Source organism: Manis javanica, chromosome 9, assembly GCF_040802235.1.
Source record: "Manis javanica isolate MJ-LG chromosome 9, MJ_LKY, whole genome shotgun sequence".
Taxonomy (NCBI): Eukaryota; Metazoa; Chordata; class Mammalia; order Pholidota; family Manidae; genus Manis; species Manis javanica.
Genome location: NC_133164.1, coordinates 118554039 through 118575331, shown reverse-complemented (window position 1 = coordinate 118575331; position 21293 = coordinate 118554039). Strand labels below are relative to the sequence as shown.

The window sequence follows — 21293 nt, the reverse complement described above, 5'->3', positions numbered from 1 at the left end:
CACCCCTCAGACAGACATTTGCAGTCTCTGGAAAGCCCCACAAAGCTGCCAGGGAGGCGGCCTGGGGCCTGGGGCCAGGGCCCGTGGCCACAGGAGTTACTCTGAATCACGGGATTCGAACCACAAATCCTCCCAGGCCTGAGTGGCAAATCTTTTGCTCTTTGGTGCCCAGGCAGGGCCAGTGCATTTTGGACCCCTGGGAACCTTCTGCCAATGCGTATTTTCTGGGCCAAATCTCTGATCTGCCATCCTTGCCCAATTCTAGTTGCTTCTTTCATTTAAGTGTATGATCTTGCTTGGCCTGCCTCCGTGAGGGCTTTGTCAGGTTGTGTTTTTCTCCCTTAAAACAATGCTCATTCTTACCACTTTATCTGTGACTTTCAGTCAAACCATCTTGTTGCTTATTTTTATCTTGTTTGGTTTCCTTACCTTTTATCTGCACTTTAAATCAAGGACAGAAAATGGCAATGTGTGGAGAGGGGGTTTGTGAAGGCCACTGACTTCCCTAACGGGGAGGCCTCGCTGCTGCCCACTGGTCCTGGTGAGATGCAGATTGTGCCCGAAGTGTCGGCCTGATGCAGCCCTCACCCCCAGCGTTGGTCTGCTAGGGCTGCCTGCAGTTACGGAGGCTGGAAGTCCAGGTCGAGGGGTCGCAGGGTTGGTTCCATCTCAGGCTGAGGGAGAATCTGTTCTAGGTCTCTCCTAGCTTCCGGTGGTTTCTGGAAGTCGCTGGTGCTTCTCAGCTTGTGGACACGTCACCCTGGTCTCTGCCTTGTCTTCAGGTGGTATTCCCCCTGGGTGCATGTCTGCGTCCCGATTTCTCCCTTGAATACAGACACCAGTCATGTTGGATGCAGCCGACTGTGCTGCAGGGGGACCTCATCTTCACTAATTAATCTGCAACGACCGGACTTCCGCGTGAGGTGCCATCCTGAGGTGTGGGGTTAGGACCTCAACATATGAGTTTTGGGGAGACAGTTCAACCCCTATATCCCAGACATCACCTGGGAACGTTCCAACTTTTTATAAAAATGCTGGTTTCTTTGCCTTCTGTGCTTGAAATGCCACATTACAGGGAGTGTGCAGGGTGGTCAGGAGTGAAGAACTGAGCTCACTGGGAGCGCTGCTGTGTTCCTGATGCAAGGCCATGGTTTGCTCTGTCTCTGTTCTGCTTGAAGCTACTTGACACCAAAGTTCAGTGTCCCCCACAAGTGTCTTTTCCCATTGTGTCCGTTGCAGGCAGAGCTCTGGGGGAGGCTGAGTTCTCTGTGGGAAGTGCAGCCTTTTGCGTCTGTGCTCCTTCCTGCTCTCAGTACACCTGCCCCCGCGCGCCCCGGGCACCTCCAGATCACCAGTCCTCCCCTTTCTAAACTCTGTTGCCTGCTTGTAATTGGGAATTTGTGTGTCTCTTTCTTTTGCTTGCATTTTTTTCTTATTTTTTTGCTTTATTTTAAAACTTAATTAACTTATTTATGATCCCTTTATTATTGGGATATAATTGACATGCAGCACTATCTTAGTCTCAGGCACCCAGCGTCAGGATTCAGTGTGTGTCTATACTGCATAACGATCACCACACTAAGTCTGCTTAACATCCATCACCACGCATAGTTACAGAATTTTTAATTTTCTTGTGATAAGAACTTTGAAGATCTACTCTCAGCAACGGCTTGCTTATTTTTGAGAGCTTTATCCCAGGCCACTTTAGAATACGTCCTTAGTCACAGTCACACAGTCAAACTTGTATTTTGCACTTCCACAGAACACTTTCTAGTTAAGAGATTTTAGAACTTAAGTTCTCAAGTGAACACGTACCGAGTCCAGGCCGTTGGGAATGGGAAGCTAGCACTCTACCCACTTCTCATTGGCTGGTGTAATAGTAGGGCTCCTATGGATAGCTTAAGGCAATTCTGGCTGTGTAATTTTTAGCCTATTTTAAACGTTGTAAGAATTGTCATGTGTTTTAGAAACCCTGGGGCGAGATCTGACCAAGCAGGGCTGTTGATTTGATCCCTGTTTCAAGCAGATTTGCTGCCCAGTTGCAGGGATGCCAGTCCTCTTGGACATGTGGAGTTGTTCTCAGGGTCATTCCATCGTCCCCTTACGTGCGCCACAGGAGGACTGGGTGATGGAGCGGCAGCAAGCAGCATGCGCGGCAAGGCAGGTTCCGCAGACCTCGCCTGGTCTTGGTGTCCATCTGCGGCCCGCTCACCATTCTGTTCATCAGGGAAGGTTCCCTGGGGCTGGCCACCCTGAGCTTCTGCGCTGCCTGCCTCTGGGGCGGGGTCTGCTGGCAGCCGGGTCTGGGTCCTTCCCTGGAGCCTGTGCCCCCTGCTCCCCAGGGACAACTCCACCCCTCTGAGGTGCTGAGACCTGGCGCTGATCATTGGTCATTGTATCCACTGCTTCTCGGGTTTGCCCTCTGTGCAAATTCCTAACGGAGAAGAGCGCTTCACCCCCACCCCAGCCAGCAGGACCCAGGTCCCTTCTGGAGAGCAGGTTTGGGTTACAATGAGACTGGGGGAGGGTGGCACCCACAGAGGAAACAAAGCCTACACTGAAGACGAACATCAAAGTAGTGACTGGGGCCAGCCTGCTTCCCGCAGCCCAGCAGCCAGCATGGTGCACCTGTAAGTGCGTTTCTCTACCTTTTTAAAATTTCTTACATGTCCTTTCATTTGCCCATCTCAGTGTGCTCGCATCTAACTTAGACTTTTATTTGTGTCCTTCATTTCTTTCTCTTTTCTCACATCTTCCTTTCCCTGTCTTGATTTTAATTTCTCATTAGTTTCCTTTAAGCTTTTATTTCATTTTTTACATTTCTTATTCATTTTCTCCCTTTCCTTCTTGTTTTATTCTCCCTGTCCTTGTGTTTCCTTATTACGTGGAGGTGAACAGCGTTCCCTGAGTGCCTGTTTTGTGGGCAGAGTGTTAACTTTGGTAAATGGTTGTATGATTACAAATTGAGAAACCGGAGTCCTGTGATTTCCTCTTTTCAACTATGTTTTGACACATGAAACCACTTGTTAAAGAAAAAAAAGTTAGTTTGGGTGGAGATGAAACTATTACAGACATAGTATTCTAATTTAGTATAGATAGAAAACTTACGTATTTTAGACTTAATTTGCGTGGTTTCTCTCCTCTCCTTCCCTCTCCTGGCATCTCTTCTCGACTTCTCTTTTCTTTGATTAGAAGTCAAGAAAGTGGCTCTCAGACCAGCCCTGAGCAGATCTGTGACACAGAGAGGCTGTGACAGATATTCTTTTGCTTTTCTGCATTTCTTGTCTTCTGTCCATGTGGTTGGTGACACCGTTGTACATTTTTCTCCTTAAGAAGTAGGTCAGAATTGCTTGTCGATAAAGCTTTCAGATTAAAAAGGTGCTCATAACTACTAAATAGATCAACTTTTTACCACTCTGAGCTACAGTAATTTAAAAAAATAATTCCTGAAGTTTTTTCTCTATAGATCAGGTGATTAAACTGTCTTTGGATCCCTTGATACTCTTAAAATTGTTTTTAAATTGTAGTAAGAACATTTAATGTGAGATCTATAATTTAAATAGATTTTTAAGTATACAAATAGTATTGGTAACTAAAGACACTACGTTGTTCAGCAGATTTCTAGAACTTACCTTGCACAACAGAAATTTATACCCACTGGTTAGCAACTCCCCATTTCTTGCTTCCCAAGCCCCAGGCAGCCAGCATGCTCTTCTTTGCTTCTCTTAGTTTGACTTTGTTTGACCACCTAAGTGAGGTCCTGCCAGACTGTCTTTCTTTGCTGGGCTTATTTCACTTAGCATAATGTCCTCCATGTTCACCTATGTTGTCTCATGTTACAGGACCTCTTTCCTTTTTAAGGCTGAATAATATGCCATTGTGTGTATGCACCACATTTTTTTTATCCATTCATCCATCAATGGACGTTCAGTTTGCTTCCATATCTTGGAAGCACCTCCATGTCAGGTGACTGGCGCTGCAGGGAACGCGCGAGTGCTGATACCACTCTGAGGCCCGGATCACAGTTCCTCCGGGTAAATACCCACACGTGGGAGTGCTGGATCATACAGCAGTTCAGGTTTTAATTTTTTGGGGGGACCCCTGTACTGTTTTACAGAGGCTACACCATTTCACATTCCTACCAACAGTTTATGTGGATTCCAGTGTCTCCACATCCTCATCAACAATTGTCATTTTTAAAGAAACAGAAACAGCCCTCATCTGAACAGTCCGAGGCGATCTGTCGCAGTGGGTTTGATTTGCATTTCCCTGATGATTAGCAGCATCTGCTGGCCATTTGTTCTTCTTTCGAGAAATGCCTATTTAAGTCTTTCATCTATTTCTTAGATTTGATAATTATTTTTATTTTGTTTTTGTATTTGTTTTGCTATTGAATTCCTTATGTAGTTTGAAAGTCAACTCTTACCAGATAGATGGTTTGCAAATATTTCCTCCCATTCTGCGGATTCCCTTTTCTCTCTCTGTTGATTGTCTCCTTTGCTGCACAGAATCCTCCAGGTTGATGCAGTCACTCTTCTCTGTGCTTTTGGTATGATATCCAAGAGATCATTGCTAAGGCCAATGCCATGAAATTTCCCCCTACGTTTTCTTCTAGGAGTTGTACAGTTTCCGTTCTTACATTTGCAGATCTCAGAGAGGGATTCAGGGACCCCTAGAGTCACACTAGAGGAACTGCCAATTTAGATATCTGGTGGCTATTTACTGAGTGCTGTGTACTAGGTGTTCCAGCTATGGTGGTAAGAAGGTGGGAATATGATGGAGGACTTTCTTGGCACCCAGGAATTCAAATCACCTACGGGTCTCTGCTCTATCAATGCATAAGATAATCTATACATCTGAAAAATAAGCGTATGTATGTATTCAATGAAAATGATTTGGTATTTATTTTATGATCAGTAAAGTCTTAGTCAGTATGATTATAATCTGGATATTTATTTCAAGTCGGTGTCTGAGTCACCAGCCCAGCATTACTGCAGAACATTCTTGTGAAATCCAGTCTCCTGCTAGGATCATTACCAAGAAAAGCACCAGGGGTTTCGATTATGTTTCTTGCTACATGGTTAACCAAGTAAAACAGGGAGTGTGTGTGAACAATCATATCCTCTTTTCTATTTACGTACCAGCCACTTTCAAAAGCCTTTTTCTTATAAAAATGTGGTATAATGATAAAATGCATTATCACGGTATCAATTACAAGGAATAAGACTGTTAAATAACATCACCCATCATTTTGAGAGACCCTTCTGAGTGGCTGTCACCTTTACTTCCAAAGAGTCATGGACCTAAGTGTGGTCATTTGCTTCTTCATTTCAGAGAGTTTTGAGAAAGCTGTGCCATCAAATAGCCACATGGTGTCAGAACGTGGAAAAAACATCACACTCACCTGTCAGCTTCCAGTGAAGTGGTCAGTACAACAAGTCATGTGGGAGAAGATCCAGCCCCATCAGATTGACCTGTTGACTAGCTGCAACTTGTCCCAAGGGAGAGGTCACATTTCCAAGTACCGAAGACAGATCCTGAGCAGCTGCCACCAGGGAATGGGGAGCATGTCCATCACTGTGCCGCACCTCGTGGCCTCCGACTCAGGACTGTACCGCTGCTCCTTGCAGGCCAGCACGGGGGAAGGTGAAGGCTTCGTGGTGAGGTTGACCGTCACTGATGGTGAGTAGATGATGAATGTCTTCCCATCAAAATGGAAAAAGCCAACCTCTGTGGATTGGTTGCTGTTATCCTTTTCATGACTTAGATTCGAAGTATTTTTCAATGATTGAATTTAGGTAAGTTGCCAGTTACTGAAAGTTAGCATCTAGTATTTATCTTGCTAATCTATAAATCACAGATTTAACAATAATAGATCTTGCTCATTTTCTTGATCTGCCACCTGCAATTTAAAAAAAATTCAGTAAGTCTGAAACACACAGTTATCAACAGCTAGTAAGTTCGAACTGTATTAACTGTAGTTTTTTCAATTACATTAAAACTTTTTGATGATGGTGACTAGGTTTTATAATTCTTCGGTTTGCTCAGCAATAACAAGATGGTGCCAGGTTGGTATTTGTTGAATCAGTTGTTGAGTGGAGTGGAATTTAACAGCTGTTTGATAATGTGGTCGCCACTGCCAGATCGGCGCTCTGATTCCCACGGCTGTTTTCAGACCTGGGAGCAGAAACAGACCAGCCTTGAACCTACTGAAGCTGACCTTGAGGGCCTCTTCTCTGAGCAGGCTCCGCCCAAGGCTCAATAATACTAATTTTGTATTAGTACTTTGTCTCCTGTGTCATATTGAAGCCCTAAATTGTTTAAGCGTCAGGTCCCACAAAACCTGTGTGAGAATAAGGAAAACTGATTTTTCACTTACTGAAGTGCAAATGCAGCGAGGCCCGTGGAAGTCTGTGTAGACGCCTGCCTTACAGCTGAGCGGAGGAGGAAAGCCATCCAAGCCGTGGGAGTCTTCTCACTTCAGAGGGGCATGTCAGAGAATATAATTCATCTTTACTGGTGACAGAAATCTTATTTCAGTTTATTCTCACTCTCCCCTTTCCTTCCTTCTTTCTTTCTCCTCCCTTCTATCTGTCACCCACCCATGCATCACCCACCCATCTTGCTCCCTTTCATTCGGATGCTCTCTGCCAGCTCATGCGCCCTGGCTGGCATGCAGGCTTTCAGAGCCAAGGCTCCCTAGCATTTGGCCCTCCGCTATAGACCCCATTTACACTGCAGGCTGATGTTTCTTCCTGCCTCAGAAAGGAAAAAAAGAAGGCTCTGCATGGACAGCAGCCCCCACCTCTGTGTGAGCTCAGGAGGACGTCGGCCAGGGACTGGCAGCTGCCCGCACTGGTCACCCTGGGCCGCAGCAAGCTTTCTCTGTACCCTTCGCGACGGTGGGTGCTGTGGGTGAGCCTGGCCTCCTTAGCAGAACTTGATGCCAAAGAGGGCTGAGGGGATGTTTGCGGGAGGAAGGGGAGCAGATTCTTCACTTTAGATTTGACTCCATTCCTTCAGGTACAAAATATATTTACCTAAAAACAAAAACAAAACCATTTTTTTATAGAACTGATGTTTAAACATGGCTAGAAACAGAATAAAATTTGTCAGTAACACTAATCTTCTCTCAGAGAGAAAAGCAAGAAAAGGTTCTATTCAGAAAAAAAGTCAAAAAGAACCATTTTCAAACACATGTGAAATAGGATATTGTCCATTATATGTTGAAAGTTATTATAAATACCTTAAATCATAAAGAAAGAGGTAATAGATTTTTAGGAGGTATAGTTATTTAATTCTTCCTAATAAAATATCTTTCACTTGACCAAACATGACTAAGTTTCTTGTACAAACGACCTCTTTTCTTTATACACAGCTATAAACAGTGGCAAAAGTGAAGGCGACGGAATGGAATGGTCAGTATTGTTAGTGTCCATGTATTTTGAACACTTGCAAAATGGCTTTTTGACACAGATTGGAAGACCCTCAAATGGGCTCCTTAGCACATTTATAATTGACAGAAGATGACAGCTGTTGACAGTATATTATGGCTTAACTGAGTCTTAAAATAACTATAAAGATCGAATATGAAGAAATCAGATGGACAAATGAAAACAGATCACTTGTATTTTCTCTGATGTGATTTGATTATTTCAAGACTTGAGGCTGTTTGGGTAAAAATCAATGTGAAGATTAAAGCAGAGAGACAGCTATAAGATGCGGAGCAGACTTAATTTATTTCAGCTGTCGAGGGAGAGGCGATAGCGACGCAGATTCTATACACTGCCGTGCATCCTTCGGTTGGGCTCCCGTCAACTTCTTTTACAGGACGCAGAAGGGCGATCTCAGGACTCTCATATTCACACACACGCAGTGTTCTTCCCCTGACTTTTGCCTGCCTTCTTTATCTTCAGACAGGTACCAGGTACCCAGAGGTCACCCGAAAGGTGACACAGTGTCAACCAAGATCATTTTGAATGGGGTAGGAAGGTGGCAGAAGCAAGAGTGGAACCTGAATTCACTACTGACTTTCTTTACTGAATGCAGAGAAATACTTGTCTCCCGTCCTTTGCACTCAGGACCTTAGAAGTAGCTGGGAATAGTTCCAGACTGACTTTTCTGAGTTTGAAACTTGTCTAGACCCCAAAGGCAAGGAGCAGGGGGAAAACTGTGTATACTGACAGTAACCAATTTTTGACCCTTGATATCCCCTGAATTTTTCTTAGTCATGAGAAAAGTATTTTAGTTTCCACTGCAAGAGTTTGGGGAGTCTTTGAATATTAACTACATTTTCTGACTACTGTGGTTTGGGCTTATTGATAATAAAATGAAATGAGGGAGGATCAACGGAATGAAATCATCTCTCTCAGAAAGTTTCTGGAGGAGACTAGTTGTGCACAAGCTTCCATTGGCCGCAGATGTTTAGTCACTCACATCCTTCTCCAAACTTCGGCCATTAATGAGGCCACTCAGCAGAGCCAGCAAGTTCCAACTGCCGATCAGAGCAGAGGAAAGAGACAAAACAGGGCAGGGGGAGTGACAGAGAATGTGCAAGGGGGGAAGGGACAAGGGAGTCGTGTGTGGGTGACGGCATCCAAATCCCTGGTTGGTGCAGAGATGCCGAGTTACGGATCAGGGTAGGAGTCAGGTCCAGTTGCGTGATAGTGGTGAAATTCTGGATCTCAGAAGAGCAGTGAAAGCCATACCAATCTGTGGCCAAAGATAGCAAAATGATATTCAAGGAAGTGTAAGTCAAATCGTTGAATATAGAATAAAAAAGAGCAATTTGAGGTAGAGGAGATTAGTTAAGAGTCAGTTTCAGGAGCCAGTGCATGAGTGGTGGAGTTCCCAAACTGGACTACCCCCCAACCAACACACAGTCCACAAAAAGGAGCCCACTCCAGGCAGACAAATCTCAAACGGTGCCTCCTCAGGGCAGGCAAATTAGAAAAGGTGTCCCTTCCTCTGGGCTGATGCACACCTAAGCTGGGTGGGGGACAGGCTTGGTGACAGGCCATGGTGACGGGCCATGGACCCCCAACCAGCATGGCCAGGCACAAAGGTGGCCTGGCCAAGGGGGCAGAGACGTTGTTAGGCAGGTTGGCGTGCCAGCTTCTGCTTGCCGTGCCTTGACGGTCACGCCTTCCCTCCTTGTCTTCCTGACCAACCTGCTAATTTACCTCATTTACTTCAGCGTTTCACTCAGATCTCTGCACACTCAAGATTTTTCCACATAAGCCCAAACTGTTTCCCTGCCATCGAACTGCTCAGTACCTTGAATTTCTCAAACTTTTATAACTTAGAAATGTATACTCATGAGTCGTGTATGCTTAAGAACTGCATCTGTTTGCAATGCTTCAGACCCTCACGTTAGAAATTACTTGAGATGAGGCATTGTAGCATCTCTGCTTAGAATTGTCAAAGCATCTTTCCAGAATATGCTCAGTAAGTGTTCTTGAATGATTTTTTTTGTATATTAATATTTTTATGTACTCCAGGAGAGGGCTGTGTCCATTTTATTTTCAACTTTTCTAGCTAAATGATTTCTAGATTTTTTTCATCCCACCTAACATTTGAGGTTTAGTGATTGCTGATTAAAGAAACCTGAGCTCTCATAAGATCTGCAATGTTTGGGGAGAAAATTTTCACAAACTTTGTTTATATTTATAACTTTCAAAAACTTTAGGTTCCGTATTTTGCATATTTTATATAATGATGCATGATTGCTAGATACCAGACCTGGAGGATGGGGTTTACACATGAAGATTACAGAAGTATTCACTAAAAAATTGTGGGATCACAGCCAAGAGAATCTTCCCCTGTATTTCTGCTGTGAAGCAGGGTTGGCAAAAAGACAGCATGGAGTGATAGAGGGCCATAGGTCATACATTTTGCCTATGGATGGCTTGGTGGGCATTACTGATTTGGGGACTCTGTGCTCCTGAGTTGGACTATGAGAATATTGAGGAAGAGAAATAAAGTCATTCTGCTAAAATTCAACCATTTTGCTCCTTAGTGAACAGTTTCAGATTGTAGACAAGAGATTTTCTTTTTTTAGAGATTCATTAATCCAGAATCTTCTGTCTTACCCCTGTGAATTTATAATATGTTGAATATTATAGGCATGGGTGGGAGCTGTCTGAACTGGCATGCACTGGGCTGTCAGATATGTTCATTTCCATGACATAGTGTGATGAACTTCAGCCTTTTGTTTTCTTTACCTACATAGAAAATAATGTCCATGACAGCTAATTTATATGACAGAATCACAGGACCAGAATCCCAAGCATTAGTGTCACTGCTTGTAAGTTAAAATAGCCTCTACTGAAACAGATTAATTGCAGTTTTCAGCCCAATTTAGTTATGCTTTTTAAATTCTGGGTGATAACTGGATACCCAGATGAAGCATACCATTTCCAGCATCATAAGTGAGTTGGTTACTCAATCATAGCCCATTATGTCATTGTATTTTTTTTTAGATAATTATTTTTTATTGAAGGGTAGTTGACATACAGTATTACATTAGTTTCAGGTGTACAACACAGTGATTGAACATTTATATACATGATAATTCTAGGTACCCGCTATCACCATACCAAGTTGTCACAATATTTTGACTATATTCCTTATGCTATACATTACATCCCGGTTACTTACTTCTTTTACAATTGGAAGTGTGTACTTTATTTTATTTTTATTTATTTATTTATTATTTATTTATTTATTTATTTATTATTTTGTGTGTGTGAGGGCATCTCTCCTATTTTTTTTGATCAAATGGTTGTTAACAACAATAAAATTCTGTATAGGGGACTCAATGCTCAATGTATAATCATTAATCCACCCCAAGCCTAATTTTCATCAGTCTCCAATCTTCTGAAGCATAATGAACAAGTTCTTACATGGAGAACAAATTCCTACATAGTGAATAAGTTACATGGTGAACAGTACAAGAGCATTCATCACAGAAACTTTCGGTTCTGATCATGCATTATTAACTATAAACAGTCAGTTCAAATATGAATATTCGTTTGATTTTTATACTTGATTTATATGTGGATCCCACATTTCTCTCTTTATTATTATCATGTTTAATAAAATACTGAAGTGGTAGGTAGATGCAAGATAAAGGTAGAAAACATAGTTTAGTGTTGTAAGAGAGCAATTGTAGATGATCAGGTGTGTGCCTGCAGACTATGTGTTAATCCAAGCTAGACAAGGGCAATAAAACATCCACGGATGCAGCAGATTTCTCTCAGAATGGTGGGGGGAGGTTCTGAGCCTCGCCTCTGTTGTGTCATTGTATTTTATAGTTACCTCTGCCTAAATCAGTTCTTTTACAGGACATTGAATTAAAGAAAAATGCAACCTGCCAGTTAATTTGTTTTGTAAGCCCATGTATTGATTCATTCATCTTTCCTAGGGCATAGAATACTGGAATGTTTGCCTACAGTCATTTTTTTATATACCATATTTGTGTGGATAAACATGATATTGAATTGGATAATAATATCAGCAGGATAACATCAGTGAGAAGGAAATGTTGAAAGAGCTCATGTTAAATTGATTTGATGATGCTCTTACATAAGGAGCATTGTTACATGTATGTTGCTAGCTCACACATGTAAAGCAAATTGTAATTGACCTCCGCTATAAACAATGTAAGTTGGTGGTATTAGAAAGCACCTACTCCTAGCAACTGATTTAAGTTTCTCTAAGTGGATCTTTATCCTCAGCCTGAATTTCAAACAATTTTCTAAAGTTTTCCTCTCCCTAGGAACTCAGAGTACAGATAAGGGTTCAAATTCAGACAAATGTACTGATTTTCTTCCCACTTAAAAATCTGTGGCCACACTTCTTTGAGAGACCTGTCTAATGACTTCAACTGAAAGATAGCTATTTATACTCCAGTCATGAGATTTTTCTTTTAAAGCATCTAGGAATTGTTAAAAGCTTGCTGTTGTCTCTCAGAACCTTATTAGAAACTGAACATAGATGATTGTGTGAAGTGTTCCCCAAAGGCAAATAGAAAATTACTTAAGATTTTGAAAAAATGTGTTCATCATATAATATTAATGGCATTTCATTCTGGATAGAATTCTAATCTTAAGTTTTACAATTTGATTAGACAGTTACTTCCACCTTCAACTGAAGTATTTCAAAAGTGTGCTGACCTGACTCTTGACAAATATTCAAAGGTGACATAGTAGGTATGCAGAGGACTATTCTGTTTAAAATGACGGGAAATGAAAGTTAAGCACAGATCTGTCATTTGGAGAGATGTATCTTTAAGTTATCTGCACTGAATGATTCAGAGGTTTTTCAAAGACATTTATTCAGCAGAGAAATGTTCTTGGATAACCTTAATAAACAAATACTTTACACCCTTAATTGGCCACTCCAAAATTTATTTCCAGAATTAATTAATCTATTGCATTTTTGCTAGAACTCAAAAGTAACAATGACATTCATAATCCTTTACACGTAAGTGGCATTTCATTTGATTAACCCACAGGAAGAGATTCCTCTCACAGATACAGGGTTGAAGTGTGAACACTCTCGGCTGGATCGGTGGGCTCGGAGAAGTGGCTTCAGCTATGGTGAACTAGTGAATGAAAATATCATGGCGATGGTGGCCCATGAGGAGTGGATATTGAGAGGAGATGAGTGCATGACAAAGGGTGGGATGTTTTCTGTGGCTTCATATCAGAGAAGCTCTAGGACAGGCTGGGTAAACCCATGACCCCCAAATCAGGGCCACAAAGGAGGCAGGTTCACAAATATACAAATACATGCTTGCAAAGTGTGAATTATTGTCCTGTTGCAGGTAGGCTCTGTCCTATGCCTGCAGTTCTCTGTGTCTCACACAAGGCAGTGAGGAAAGTTCTCCCCTCTTAGTGTGTGTGTGTGAACATTTGTGAAGTAAGATACCCGAGAACGTTTGCTAAGGGGAACAGTGAGCACATTATTCACTCTGCTATATGGTGAATGTTCAATAAGCACATGTGACTGTGGGGGCAATTTTATACTCATATAAAAAAAACACTCGTGCCAAATCACATGTGCCAAGTCCCAAACACTTTAATACAAACAAGTTGTTTTATGTTAACTACTGTCTTCTCTCTCTGATCCAATAAATAAAAGTATCAGCTTTGAAATATACTCATGCAATTCCTATTTAAATCACAGGCTATTTTTAAAAGGAGAGGTCAGTTGGCTAATTAAACTCTAGAGCATAACGCTGCAGAGTTGGAAATTATTGCCAGAGCTTTTGTTTCTTAAAGCCAGGCACTGGCCTTCATCTGTTTTGTGCAGCACTTAGTAAACATTTATAAAAGTAAAATGATTTAAAATTGGATAGAATATTTGGAAGTAAATGCTTAGTCCAAAACTTGCTGCCTGTTTCATATTCTAAAATGATCTGTATGACATGTGCAGCACATTTATTCGTAAGCCTTCATAAATGCCATATAGTTTGAATTTTGAAGTTTTCTAAGGGCCCACGGGGTAAGTTATCAGTTAACAGTTATAAGAACTAAGTGTCACAGGGCTTTGTCTTGGCTACTATATGACGAGCTCACATATAGTGCTTATATATGTGTGCCGGTCACTCGGAGAATTCACTGATTCAGCTGTCACACTCATTTAGCTATCACCACAACTCTGTTATTACCCACATATTCATGAATGAGGAAAGGGTGGCATGGGAAGGTTGTGGACCTTATTCAAGGCTTCACAGCTAGTGAGGAGAGGGGCTGGGAGTCAAAGCTGGCAGACTAGCTTTGGAGTTCCTTTTCTTAGCCATGGCACCATAATTGCTGCTCCAAGTGGAAGGGAACAAAATCATTCCTATGGCCAACAGGTACATCACGAGAGAAGCTGGCTTGGTAGAATTCCAGAGCCCTGTGGCTTCCTTTTAGGAGGTTGATAGGCAAGGCCAGATCTCAAATTAAACCCCATATACAGCAAGTGTAAGCAAAGGAACGGAGTTTGACCTCCCATATTTTCTTCCATCTCTGTGTGCTTAGTAGTCTGTTCAGGTCATCACAGGTGCTGTGTGGGGCTGCGGGGGGCTCTCCACTGACTTGTTCCCTTTGCTGGGGACTGTGGGTATCATGGAGTCCTGTGAGAGAGGGTTTCCACACAGCACACGAAGGATGGGCAAAGTCGGATAGCAGGTGGTAGGGGCTGGAGGGGAATGCTGGTGGCTGATGTAGTCAGTCCACACCGGGAACATAGTAGGGGGACTGGTGATAGCTTAGCGACCCCATAGCTTCTCGGTCTTGCAAAGCACCTGCCCCCAAGGTCTTCACCAGATTTGCCCACTGAGAAAGTCTACTCCCTTGAGCAACTTCCCAGGAATCTTCTCAGAGTCCCCAACACAACCCAGAGCCAGAGTTATGAGCCACCCAAATTCTAGTTCCTCCAGCTTTACGGACAGCAAGAGCTTAACCTCTAAAATCTCCCAAGAAAAAAAAAGTGCTTTACTTTCTATATTAAAATATTCTGAATAGTTACATTCTCTCACATTTATAGGCCTCTATTTTGAACAGTGAAATATAAACAATGTTTGAATGGTATGGTATGCCTACTGTGTTCTATTACATGGGGAAAATGTTTATTTTGATTTCAGTAGAGCATTTGAAAAATTTCCTATTATGTCCTAGTGGATAAACATAATGGTGACACCATAATATAGAGCTACACTTGGCTAAACAACAGTAATAATAACAATGTGTTAGGGAATTATAATTAGGAAAAACCCTCCTCCCTACCCAGAAAACTGCTCCACAAAGGTAGAAGAGAATGAAAACAATTTTCTCATTGAATAAGCATTAAACCACAATTGTGATACGCATCACAGGCAATCTGCTAACAGATTGCAAAGACAGAAAGAAATCTCACCTTTTATAGAGCAAAGCAGATACAGCTCATTACATATGTGCTCAAGGCAAACAGTAACTAGTCCTCAAGTAGAGGACTTGATGGCACCGTGTGTCACACACAGCCCACCAGGGGCCACCTGGCACGTGGGGTGACCCTCAGTGGAAGCTGTCTTTATCCAAAGGTAAAATGAACTCACCGCTTTCCACCAGGAGGTGTCTGCCTTTGGGGAAGGCACCTGCGGACATCAGCCTCCTACCCCCCCAGAGAGCTGGGGGCCCTGTTCCTCGATGATTACAGTCCAAAAGGATGGCTCGTATTATTACAGCAGCAGTATAGAAAACAACGATCAGCACAGGGAAAAGGCTCACAGGGCAAAGACAGAGGGACTGAGCGACGTCCCAGAAGGAAAGCAGGGTCTAGCCATAGCCACACTGTTGACGTAAGCAGCTCAGACACAGCAAACCGCCCAATGGGAATGCTCCAAGAGTCCAGGCGCCTGCACCCTAGGCAGAGGGCCAGCCTTTGAAGCAGGCTAAGGACAACAGCCTTGGGCCCGCTGCATCAACTCTGTTCTGCTAATTCACCAGGGAAGTGAGCAAGATATGTGCAGTTCTTGGCATCCTGGCTCGGGATGCACAAATACAGTCTCCTTGAAATAATCAATGTTTATGAAAAGTGAAGGACATGCTCAAGAAATACAACATTAAGCAATATTTGGGTAAAAGAGGTGAGATATCTAATATGATGGAGTCAGCCTTGACAATTTTCTGCACCAGCCCTGTGCCTCCTGTGCCCAATCAGGTGCCCTTGGTGCCCGCCAGCCGCGGCAGAGCAGTGTGGTGCGCAGGACAGCGCGACACACGTCATGATATAGAGAGCAGCTAATGCAGTCATCCTATACTGAGGAGGGTCACCTTACAGCATGTGTTCGACTGTTTCTCAACTGCTGTAAAGTCTTAGAGTGCTTAAGTCATCTGGGAAGCCACTTTCCAGCGAGAGAGGCGACACCATTGTAGCAGAATCTGAGCGCTGAGCTGGAAGCTCGCTTCCCTCCCTGGCTTGCTATAGCACAATGACTGAGCTTCTCTGTGTCTTCGTTTCTCAGTTACACTCTGGTAGTACTTGTATTTTAAGGAAGAATTGTCCTTCTCTCAAAAGAAAGAGTAGAGGTTGATGTCACGGTCCTTTTATTCTCTGAAAATAATTTATTCCCTAGGACCTTTTTGCTATAAAACAGGGAAAGGTTTCTGAAATACAAGGAGTATGAAATTGATTTGCACAAAGAAAGTTAACCTTTGAAAACTTGGAATAATATTACCATACCGATATCCACTTGATGCATATTTCAGGCATACAGGGAAGTTCAACAAACTTCAGGCTGCCATTCCTACCAGTGGTCTTCCGCAGTTGCTTGGTACATGTTTGTCAATATTACCTCTGCTTTTCCCAAGGGAGATGAGTCTAGTTACAGGAGCGAGCATCCTCTGTTATGTCTTACTAGTTCAATAAGACATTTCAACAGGAAAAGAATAGAAATGACTTATTTATATAAACTTAATTTTGAATGTATGTAAATAAAATGTTAGTCTGAGCCCCATAGCCACACTTATGGTTGATTTTTGTCATCATTTTGCAGTTGCCAAAAAAGTGTGTGGGAGGTCAAGTGTCACCCTGAAGTCTTCCAGGGAAAAGAATTGGAAGATAGGACGAGGCCCCAAGGCTTCTCTCCTCAATCTCAGTTCTTTGGGCAAATCTGTGTCTAAAGTGGGACCAAGGTTGGATATTTCCAACACAAATTAGAATCTACGTGATAACCCGGAGTCCATGGGCTCAGGCACCTCTACCCTGCGGGGACTCATGCACTGTGTATATTGCTGAGATCTAATATTTCTGCTTTTCTTTTAAATAAGCTAAGAAAGCAAGAGGAACTTTAACTGATACCTACTGTGACCTACCCAGGACTGGCTAGCGGGTTAGGATCTGTGGGTTTTTTCTAGCATGCTTTTGGGGCCAGATATTTAGATTCTGAGTTCCTAGACTTCTTCGCTCCCTAATCCCACCCAAACTCTGCAAAAGGGTAAACAGTAGACATTACTGTCTGCTCCTGCCTGCAGCATGCTGAGGGAAGGACCTGGCAGCATTTCTATCATGAGCCTTTCGAAGGGTTTATAACTCAGCCATAAATACTTGTCATTGGTAGAAATGTAGGCTGGAGGGTCACCATCCTGTAGTAAATTATTCATTTATATATCTCACTGACGTGCTTTAAATTGTTTTAACTGTATTTATCTTTTTGATGGGAGGGAAAATAATGGCTTTATGGTTCATGACACTCTTGTCCTCCTATGAATCAACACAGCATCAGGATGAAATTGGGGAAAAAAATCAGCAAAAAAGTGTTTGCTGAGAATAGACAGTAATTCTTCTTTCTTTAGGAGAGGGGCTTGAGGGCTGACATCACTCAACCTAAGATCTGTCAGCAGGACTTCGGAAAAAGTGGATGTTATGAACTATTGATTAGCTCCCTGAAACATCTCTGCCCTTTTGCTCTTCCTTTTCGTTTTCAGCCACCCAGGGCCCAGCTGGTTGTGCGGTCACACCAGCCTGGTTCCAAGCACAGATGGGGCGTGCTAGTGCGGCAGGGAGGGCACTGAAAGGAGAGAAGCAGGATGGGCGCTGGGCTGGCTTCTCCGTTTTGTGACATCTCTGGCGTGTGGCTGAACCCCCACCTGACTCCCGTGTTTCTATCCTCATCTCTTACTGGAGAATGCATGTTTTTAAGTCGTTCAGGGTCTTGCAAAATAATGTAAGCTTCTGAAATCAGGTACTGTGATATGGTAAGAAATAAATGTTTGGTCTCTGCCCCCAGTTCCTTCCACAGAGATCCTAAACCATTGTGATTTCCTCAGAGAGGGGCACAGGGAGCCTCTTTGCTATAACCATTGGTCTCAGTCCCCTGTTCCTGACACAAGAGCTTTTAAGGCCTTTGGAATCTGCAGAGGGACCAATGGCCTTGTATGTTAATGAGGTGACTGTGGGCTCACAGCCCCTAGCTGGCTTCTGGGCCGGGTTGGTGGCCAGGGAATCAACCATGTGATTAGACAGTTGGAACTTTTAGCCCCACCCTCTGACCCTGGAGAGGGGAGAAGGGCTGGGCATTGAAATAATCACCAATGGCCAATTATTTTAATTAATCATGCCTATGTGTTGGAACCTCCATAAAAGCCCTAAATACAAGGTCGGAGAGCTTTCAGGTTGGTGAACACAGGGAGGTGCGCTGGGGGTGGCACACCCCTGGAGGGCACGGAAGCCCTTTGTGCACTGACCGCCCCCCCACCCCCCAACCATCCTGCCAGTAACTTACCTGATGCATCTCTTCCGCTTGGCTATTCTTAGGTTGTATCTTTTATAATAAACCAGTTGTGGTGAGTAACGGTAAGTTTCCCTGAATTCCGTGAGCAGTTACAGTGAATTATCACCTGAGGCGCAGTCCTGGGAACCTCTGCTTCATGGCTGGATGCTCAGAGGCGGCCGGCCTTTACTGTGATTGTAGTCTGAAGGGGGTGGGTGTTTGGGAACTAAGTCCTTCACCTGTGTGGAGGGCTCTGTGTTAGCACTGGGGCAGCCAGTGTCAGAAATTTGGGAGGAGAGAAACAGTTTTCCTCAAGTTAAGTGTTTTTCTCTTAGGACCAAATTTGTTTTTACCCACCAGTTTATCTATAATGCCAGAATCCTAGCATGCCTTGAAATACAACGGGGTTAAAAGAGTGAATAAACAGATTGATTCCAACAGATGAATTGTTACTAGGCGAGTTGAAAGGTAATGTATTTCACATGAAGTAATGAATTTGACGTTTGGATCTGTAATTGTGCAGTGTGAAACAAATGGCCATACTTTTCAGTCGTTTCTACTTCTTCATTCATATAATTTAGAGCTTAATAAAAAAAGTGGTAAGGAAAATTTCTGAAATGTCCTAAATTAGGTGACTTAAAGATGGGAGAAAGAGGGAGAGATGAGACAACAGCACCAGGCAGTAGCAGCGGGGCAGAGCTAACCAGGAACTCCACACTCCTGGAGGAAGTCCTTTCAAGAAGCTTCTAGAAGGACCCCAGGACCACCGCATCCCCTTGTGTGTGACCAGTGTCTGACCCTTGTCAACAAGCAGCCCACGAGCCCTCTCTGTGGACTAGCCCCTTGTCCCCAGGGCCCCACCACTTTGCATTAGCCCACCTTCCCGATCTGCAGCCAATGTGAATTTAAAGCACTCTCTTGAGCCCTTATAAACGCCCCATTTCCTGAGTCGGATATACACGTTGTCTCTGTCACCCAAACCTGCTGCCGGTGGAGCAGAAACTGCCTGTCCCAGGACTCAGTCCCTTTTCTGGTTGCCTGTGTAAAGCTCAAAAACCCTTGTATTTCAGAGATCTCTCGGTCTCTAGACTTTTTAGACTTTTTGATTTGTCAAAAGCCAACTTAATTCTTAAGCATAGTGAGTGTGCTTCTCCAGAGAAGCTCTCTACCCTTGTACCTTAAATATAACCACTAAAATTTGGCGATTATTCTAAGCACCTTTAAATTTCTGTGCTTTTTTTTCCTAATACAAGCAATACATCATTTGGAAAGTTTGGAAAATATCAAAAAGCCTAAGAAACAATTCCCTTTACGTCTACTCTCTGAAGATCACCACTTTAAAGTTTAGTCATATTGTTGCCTTACAGGCTTCTTTTCATCTAAGTTCTGTACTTGATTGAGGTGTAGCACGTGCAGTTGTGAATTCTGTTTTGAAATTTTACTTAACTTTGAATCTACAGTCAGCAGATTTGTTTCACTGGAGTCTTGCCACACACACCGGTCTGATATCTGGAGCTGTGATTTTCAGAGTGGGCCCCAGACCAGTATCGTAGGCCTCGCAAGCGAGCTGCCAATTCTGGACCCGCCGAGACCTCCTGAGTCAGAAACTGAGGGTGGGACTCTGCAATCTGTGCTTAACAAGCCCCCAGCTGATTCTGGTGCAAATTACATTTGAAAATTTCCACTGGGTAGTCTTGCTCATGTCTACTGGTGGCTATAAGGATTTTCTTCGTGATGTTATAAATATTTTGCAAAACTCCTTGTTCACATTTCTGAGTATTTCTTTAGAATAAAGTGACGGATCAAGCGTGCAGGCACCTCGTGAGAGGGTTTCTTTCTTGAAACAGGTTGTAGCTGTTTCCCCCATACCCATCCCCACAAACAGAGCTTGAGATGGTCTATATCACCACAGTCTTCCTTTTATACAAACTTATTCTGTAAGTGCTTTCTGTTAATAAGTAGTGTGTATCTTTCTTATTGTCTTATATAGCTTTTTCTTAATAGCAAGTGTATGTTAAAGGCACTAACCTGAATGTTTACATGAAAACATGTAGATCTCTCATCTACCCAGAATTTTTCTTTACTGTAATAAAGATCTACATAGCATTTTAAAAAGTAAACAATTTCCCAAGAATACTGTCAATGAATTTTTTTAATCATAACTTTCATATTGGCACTATGATTTCCTGTTAGATTTAACCTTAGCATCCACTGTGTTCAAATTATCTCAGTGTAGCAAGTATGGTTCTTTTATAGTCTTCTGGTATAAAGCAAATTAATTTTGGGTATTTTGTTTTCATAATGTGCCAAGAGCTTAAAAAAGGTTAATCTCTTATTTAAGGAGGGGAAAATGTCAACTCCCCTGTGTGTTTGAATGTATTTTTGTTCTGAATCAGGTTGGTTTTCCATCTCCCCATCACATGTGGATGGAAGCCGTTCTTGAACTCTGTGTACAAAGCCTTTGAAGTGCTCATGTGTTGTGCTACTTTTATTCACCTCATAAGTTAAACAGATTTAAAAAGAAATAATGTTTACTACTTGACTTAATTTCTCTTTTCAGTAAAGCCTACAAAAGAACAAATGGATGTAGACTTTGAATTCTTATCATGAAAAAAAATTACGGCTATAGAGTGGGTCTTCATTGGGAAGAATCCAGGGAAAAGCATGATTTTCAGTTTGTTGCAGGATTCTGGAAAGCCTGGGAAACACAGTACAAGCATTCAAGCTTTAATTTCAGCTTAAGTTAGTGTCAGTGCTGTCTCTGCCATCGGCTGCCCCCTTCCTGCAGGAAGGGAGTGTGGGTAAAATTGTACTATTTCCAGAATCTCTTGCCTGGCTTTAGTGCATCCCTATATCAATAGGTGTTTCCAAGGGGGTGAGAGAAGTAGTCCATCTCCATCAATAGGTAATTACAAGGGGGAACGAGGATGTATCTGAACCAGAGAGGTTGGGTGGGGTCCCTTTTTGTCAGCCAGGTTGCAAGAGATACAGGCGAGCAGAAGTGGACAACTGCTTGCAAGCAATAAACGGGTTCTCCCACTTTATTTCTCCC

General features: G+C 42.8%; 1 protein-coding gene and 2 long non-coding RNA genes across 5 annotated transcripts in view; 1 reads left to right on the top strand and 2 right to left on the bottom strand.

Moving 5' to 3' along the window:
• LOC140843463 (uncharacterized) overlaps positions 1 to 5528 on the bottom strand; it is a 49166-nt gene extending 43638 nt beyond the window's left edge. The window contains exon 1 of the long non-coding RNA XR_012121276.1: positions 5405 to 5528. This is a non-coding gene — a long non-coding RNA (uncharacterized lncRNA). The remainder of the gene's footprint in view (positions 1 to 5404) is intronic.
• The window catches only part of CD226 (CD226 molecule), a 63342-nt gene that overhangs the window by 30240 nt on the left and 11809 nt on the right, over positions 1 to 21293 (top strand). For both annotated transcript variants that reach the window (XM_017649649.3, XM_073213207.1), the window contains exon 3: positions 5335 to 5682. In XM_017649649.3, the coding sequence (XP_017505138.3) occupies positions 5335 to 5682 (348 nt within the window). The remainder of the gene's footprint in view (positions 1 to 5334; positions 5683 to 21293) is intronic.
• On the bottom strand, positions 5680 to 17995 carry LOC118968786 (uncharacterized). 2 transcript variants are annotated; one of them, XR_012121274.1, is made up of 4 exons: positions 15086 to 17995; positions 6806 to 7040; positions 6380 to 6478; positions 5680 to 6177 (listed from the first exon to the last, which is right to left on the bottom strand). It is a non-coding gene; the product is annotated as an uncharacterized lncRNA (long non-coding RNA). The 2 variants fall into 2 exon arrangements; XR_005056638.2 differs by having other exon boundaries at positions 5680 to 5902.